Raw genomic sequence first — 6,971 nt, forward strand, 5'->3', positions numbered from 1 at the left:
CCCAGGGACACAACGACATGCTGACTGCAGTGGGGTTTGAACCTGTGACCCCCTGATCCGAACACCAACGCACAACCCACTGCACCACACGCCTACACAATTCTTATTCTTATTATTGAAACATGACCGGTAAGTTTCGAATTTGTCCGGTAAAATAAATTATTTCCGGACCTTTGACCGGCAAGAAAAAATCCTAGCGGAAACCCTGATGTATGGCACATGTCGGCACGTGGTGAATGTACAATCTGAACGCACGAGGCTCCCAAGAACTTACAGACGCAGCTGGGTTTCTTCGCCGACCACTGGTTGTTCTTCTGACAGGTGATGTTCTTCTTCCCCACCAGCTCAAACGCAGGCAGACACTCAAAGTACAGTTTGTCCCCGTGGCGGAAACCTGTCCCTTCTCGCTTCCCGTACGCTGGGAATCCAGGATCTCCACAACTTCCCTGGTCAATTTCTGCGTAAAAGAAACACAAAGGCAAGAACATTTAACATGCAAAACTGATATTGATTAAAAAAATAAGTGATATGAAGATGCAGGACCTCACACTAAATCAAAACCAACACTGCTGTATCTCATTAATTCCTGTTTTAGGAAAATGTGTGTTCAGCTTACTGAGTGGGAATTATTGAATACTGCTGGTTTTTGTGTGACCCTTTATTGCGACAGAGCAAATGTCCCAGGTAGGCCAATCGAAATGCATTTCCCCAAACCCAATTTATTCATTAGTTCCAATTTATATTTTTTTCTTTCTTTTGCTGACTGTGGAAGCCTGCAAGAGCAGTGCATTCATGTGCAGTCATGGAGTCTGCAGTCTGGAAAAAATGACTTTGCTTATCATTTTATACAACGCTGATTTGCAGCCAACTTTTAACTGCTGGATGTGGGAGCACTGTCCCAGCCCCTGCATCCTATTTACGTATAGGATGCAGTCTACATTACCACTACTTACTACAGGAACATTAGACATTAAAATGAAGTGTTAGACACTACATTTTTTAGGCTTTTTGGAGTTTTCCCTTTTTTTAAGGGTGTGTTATATAGATTTGTGTGCATGTAAATGATCTGCAACGGTTGAAATTCCAAAGTTCCCTACAGAGGGAGTTTCTCTCACGCACACTCCAATTATGTAACTATGTAACACTCACGCTTCTATTGGCTAGCGCTCCAACACATTGTATGTGATGGGCATAGGTGTGGGACATATCTAAGCGTTTGACCAATCAAAACAGAGCTGGCCAGCTAACCAATCAGTGCAGACTGGGCTCTGGTTTCAGACAGAGGGTGAAAAGAGGTGCTGCAGCACAGGCAGTATGAGAAAAATAAAGGCACTTTTTGCCACAAAATACAATTCTGATACCTGGAAATTAGCACAATAGGGCCCCTTTAAAGCAACGTTAAAATAGTATATGTGCTGATTCAGCAAAGTACCAAAGAGAGTAGAGTTGAGCCAAACCATGCAGTGGAAATGAGACAAAAGCCATTCCTGTCTGGCGCCTTTGCTAAGAATTAATGGATATTATAATGTCAATAAATAATAATACAAAACAATTATATATCAAGCAACTTTCAAAACAAAGCTACACAGTGCTTTGGATGATTGAAAAGAACAATAACCTTTTAGAAAAAAAGCAAATTACAATTAACAAATTAAATGGATATCAAAAAAGCCTAAAGTAATATGAAAATAGAAGGAACTATTATCTTAACATAAGACATGTTGGAAAAAAGATAAGACATGTTGGAAATAATATGATGTGCTCAGACAAATAAAAATGTTTTTTTATTAAAAGATAATTGTATTAGAGATGACTCAGTACAGAGTTAATTTTGGTCCGACGAGGCAGAGTAGCTTTTACACTTCATTACATTATAATCGATGTGATATTCCTTTTGTCAGATAATGCATTTAATTTCTGGTCAATTTAATTTCCACTAAGTAGTCTTGACTGTCTCCTTATCCTCTCAACATGTTACCAACTCATTTTGCAAACTTCTCTCTCAACTGTGTCTCTTTTTCCCGCTGCAAATGTATCTCTCCTTTCACTGTGTGAAAAACGTTCTCACTTTTGTTGGAAGCTGATGTGAGTGCTTTCAGGTGCACACACAAACACACCAGCATCAAAACGCTTCTTCCTTAAAACCACTCAAAGCCAATTTCATTATCACAAGACGTATGCAAGTCCCTTCTAATTTTCTGAGGTTGCAGATGGGAATGTTGAGGCATCCGGTCGGGGAAACACAGAGAGCGAATAAGCTCATTCATCCAGGAAATGATGGCAGGGTCTAATACGATTTTAAATCGCACCAGGGGCGATGCTGGGTATAAATCCATACCCTCAGCCTTAATGATGATCATCATTTAGAACACATATTTAGAGCTCACTGCTGTTTGGATGTATGGCTGTCCTGAGGCCGCCTCGTTCACAAGTCAACTCATTGATCTTACGTGGGAGTCACCTTTAAAAGGGGAGACACTGAAAGACAGTTTTCAGATGGGCCTGAGAGAAAATGTATTGGAAATAATACGACAGGAATGTATAAGATCCAACAAACACCACCGATAGCTATAAGATGGACCTCAAAATACGCACTTCAATGAGCAAATGCATACACGCACACACAGAATTATACAACAGCGTGTTTGTCTCTATGATATGCTCACTCAACTCCCAGCAGGGTTTGTCTTAAAATAAGGCCCCTCTGCCTCATGGGTCCCTACAATCAAAATGTTAGGGAAATAGAGGCAGTAAATGAGAGCCCTTTGAAGTGTGTGAGTGTACATTGGTGTGAACACATGTTTCATGGATTGCCTGTTGTTATACATATGTTTGTGAATGTGTATGTTGTGTATAAGAGAGCAGGCTGCAGCCATTTGATTCTCATGAATAAGTGAAGAGATGTAATGGATGTCATTTTCGTTGCTGCCGTCTGTTTGTCACGCTGGAAAAATGTAAACACCGTAATGTAACTCTGAGTCACTTTACTGCCAACAACTATCCCGCAGTCTCCTTGAACGACAAAAACTCTAATACTCGAGTCTATTGGAATAACCCAATTTTGCATACAATGTCTGATAGAAATTCAGAGGCCCACGTTTCCACTAAAGCCCTTCATGTAAAGTACCTATAAGATTTTAGATCTAGGAGTAAATGACAATATTTTAACTATACAGGTTAAGGGGCCCTGTTATGCTAATTTCCAGGTTCATATTTGTATTTGTTGCTTCTTTTTTGTAACATGTCTACATGCTTTAATTTTCAAAAATATCTTTATTTTTCTCATACTGCCTGTGCTGCAGCACCTACTTCCACCCTCTGTCTGAAACCAGAGCCCAGTCTCAACAATGTGTTGGAGCGCTTAAGGCAGGGGGGGAGAGTGTGTGAGAGAAACTCTGGGATTGTATGCTTTGCAGACCATTTACATGCACACAAACCTACATAACACAGTACAAGAAAGGAAAAACCCAAAAAGCCTAATAGGGCCCATTTAGGCTAGAGTACCAGCACATCTTCAAATTACAAAACATGCCATAACTTTAAGTATAAAACTGCCTGAAAAGGCTCTGAAAACAACAGTTATACATTTAAACATTTTCAATTGAATATTTGAGGCCACAGCAGTATGCAAACCACACTCAAATGTATGTGTACTGGTTTGACTGTGTTTGCAATTACACTTGATGATCAGGTTTAAAATACAAGTAATTAAGAATGCAAATTAGATTTTGGGCGCTCCAGTCTGGGAGGTGAAGTGGTTCAAAGTGTTTCTTCCCCTTCATTAGGTACAACTCATTGTTTTAATTACACTTCGGTTCGGCATGTTGCTCCACTTTCTCTGTTGTTTTTACTGATGAAAAATAAGCATCTGTGGGCAAGGGAGGAGCCTCGCTGTGTTCAGAGAGGCAAGCGGCGGACCTATCTAATAGAAGAACTCTGGCAAACTCCCCATACTCACACACAGGCACACACACACAAACACACACACACACACACACCAATACACAAACTCACACTGTCACTCTGTTTTGTCTCTCTTGTCTCCACACATGAATGCTTTCACAAAGACGTATTCATTACCATTTTCCAAGTCACACACACATGAGTATACAGATCATGTGCACACTTGGTTTTGAGAATACATCAGATATCTGTGGAAGGCTGCATCGATGGCTAATTGCTTGTGTTACCAAAATAAGTGCCCCTTTTGTCCTTCCTCATTAGCTTTCAAGGCACCAATTATGACACAAATCATTATTTTTGAACATAATTTGTGCATACTTGCAAGAGAACCAGCAATTTGGGGATTGATTAACTGAAAGTCCTTGACTACATTGATTCCTTGTTGCTGTTTATGTTTCTCTCAAGGGCTTTGTAGTCCAGCTGTATTGTTGCAGCATCCGATGCGGCAGAAGGAGATCCCAAGGAGGGCCGCGCCACGCCTCTTTTGTTACGGTGCTATTAAGCTTCTTAAAAAAAGTCTTAGATGGACAGATGGAGCATCTCTGACCCCTCTGTTCTTGAAACTAAACTCGAGAAGACAGGAAAGGACAGCAATGTGACGGTTAACCGAGGCAAAATGTGTTCTGTCAGTGGCTATGTTGGCAGATTTGAGCAATGAGTCACAATACACAAGGGGAAATGATCCAAAAAAAGACACTTCCCTCTATTTGTGAAAGAAAAAAACAGTTTATAAAATGCGGCAACGAAGCTGGCACTTCGGCAACAAGAACGTTTGAATCACTCTTACCTTCAAAAGACACCTTGAATCCCAGGGAGCCACTGGTGTCGTCCGTTTTGAAGTTGAGCCACATCTGGTGACTGGTGCTAACCACAAGGTCTGGAGTCGTGGTTCCAGACAGGCTGCAAAAGAGAAATGATGTCTTTAAGATTGTTGTATACACACCGTTGGTTTGTGCTACTAAGGTTGGTGTGTCAAATGTGAATCCTGGATCAGTTGTTTGAATTAATATAAACAGTGTTTGCATTTACTGCAGTGGATTTGGAGCAATTTTAATAGTCAAAGGCACCGTTTCCACTACATCATTAAAAACGTAATGCAAGCAGAAGAAGAAAAACAACAACACCTGAAGATACATTTTAAACTATCTGACTTCACTCATCAAAGAAAAGTGCTCTGACACAGTTGCCGGCAATTCCAGTCTGAGAATGTGATACAATAAAAAAAACATTTCATTCAAAACAGTTGGGGACAAGAAAGTGGAACATGAAGGCAGATCAGTCAACGCCAAAGAAATAGTGTAATCCTATTTGAAAAGTTATTCCCCCAACTCTAATTAGGAAGTGTATAGCTGTGGCGTAAGTGATTAAAGGCTCTAATTTGAGTGATGGCACACAGAGGACGGTAGGAGCAGTAAAGAAGCTGTCTGGGTAAGAACGGTGTGTGATTGTCTCCTTTCCTGCAGTCTGACAGTCAGAGTGCTTCTGTGAAATTGTTTATACATATGTGGAGGGAAAGATGCACCATAGTGCACCGTGTTGTGGGGATTGCATTTTCTGCCAAAAACAACCACTGCTTTTTTTAGACATTTGTTTGTTTTACCACGATAACTCCAATGGTTTTAATTAACGCAGGTTTGTCGGCAATTGGAATGGAAACACATTCTGTCCGTTATAATTTACCTGCAAGTTAATCACTCTCTCAAACACTATCTTTGTTTGAAGTAGTCTATCTGCTGATGATAATTGTGTTCTTCCCACACAAGGACATCGTTTTTCCATGGGAAACACGTTTGTGGCAGACTAACACCAAATGGTTCTCTCCTATAATCAAACTGTCATTGCTCCGGGTCTCTGAAGTGAAAAGAAGAGATTTGATTGGCTGCGACTCAGTGCTTATTTACCAGCACATTTATTACTGTGCTGCAGCAGAGCTACATTCCTCTGACCTTAAAGTAACAATAGAATAATTCCCAACACCTTGCACACACTTGCCTGCACCACTGATTCACAAAAATATAGTCCTAAATAAACGGTGCTGATAGCTGCAGTTTATTCTCCAGTCCTAAATTGTTCTAGTAGCTTGTGTGCAATAGTGCATTAGATCTCCATGACAGCATTGCTCACTCGACTTTCATATCATAAAGAAGTCTGTAAAGGGCGGATGAGTTTTTAATGGAACAGATTAGCTCATTTTTGTGTGTCCTGTAACTTATGCGCACAACAATCTAAAAGTGAGGAAGATCTTCTCTTACCAACTAACTCCTCCCCCTTTTATCTCCCAGCTCCAACCCGGGTGAGGCAGAGCCACATAAAAATGGATCTATAAAAACGTTATTAAGTTGGTACATTTCAGCGCAATTAATAACAACATCCTGTGAACTGTTATGGAGCATCTGCTAGCACAAACTCTATCAGATTCTGTAATAGCTTTTTCCCCCATGCCATCAGACTGCTGAATATTAAGTAGACCAGTAACATAAAGATTACATTAGGCGTGTTCACACCAAGTACTTTTCCCACAAAGGTTCCTGAGAACTCTTTAGTCCTCATCTCCACCGCTCCCATGTTTTATTTTGTGTTGTCATAAGTTAGTCTCTCTGCGTTTCTGCGCTGGGCTAATGCTAATGCTAATAATGCAATGCGAGGATAATAAAATGGTGGCTTCACAAAAGTTTTTGGGAGTTTGACGGGGCGTGGTTTGCATTCCGCCCAGCCAATCAGACACAGGAACCTTTTTCTCCCACGAAAGTCCCTGCTCTCTAGCAGGAACTGAAAAGGGGGTAAAAAAAAGGTTCTCTAGAACTAATTTAGTTCCTGGGACTTTTTGGTGTGAACGCAACTAAATCGTCGTTCTCAGGAACCTTTGTGGGAAAAGTACTTGGTGTGAACGCGCCTATTACGCTGTGTAAAGTGCACATATTTTCTATATAGCATGTTTATTTTATTTATATGCATAGTAAGTCTTTATATTTTAAACACACACTTTATCTTTAATTTTATCAGCACCA

The 6,971-nt window shown here is 40.5% G+C and overlaps 1 protein-coding gene across 1 annotated transcript in view; it reads right to left on the bottom strand.

Moving 5' to 3' along the window:
- Positions 1–6,971, bottom strand: part of csmd2 (CUB and Sushi multiple domains 2) — a 221,697-nt gene that overhangs the window by 196,286 nt on the left and 18,440 nt on the right. The window contains exons 7-8 of the mRNA XM_010794261.1: positions 4,751–4,863; positions 275–457 (exon numbers count right to left, since the gene is read on the bottom strand). Coding sequence (XP_010792563.1) covers positions 275–457; positions 4,751–4,863 — 296 coding nt within the window. The remainder of the gene's footprint in view (positions 1–274; positions 458–4,750; positions 4,864–6,971) is intronic.

Source organism: Notothenia coriiceps, unplaced genomic scaffold, assembly GCF_000735185.1.
Source record: "Notothenia coriiceps isolate Sejong01 unplaced genomic scaffold, NC01 NC01_scaffold00037244, whole genome shotgun sequence".
NCBI lineage: Eukaryota > Metazoa > Chordata > Actinopteri > Perciformes > Nototheniidae > Notothenia > Notothenia coriiceps.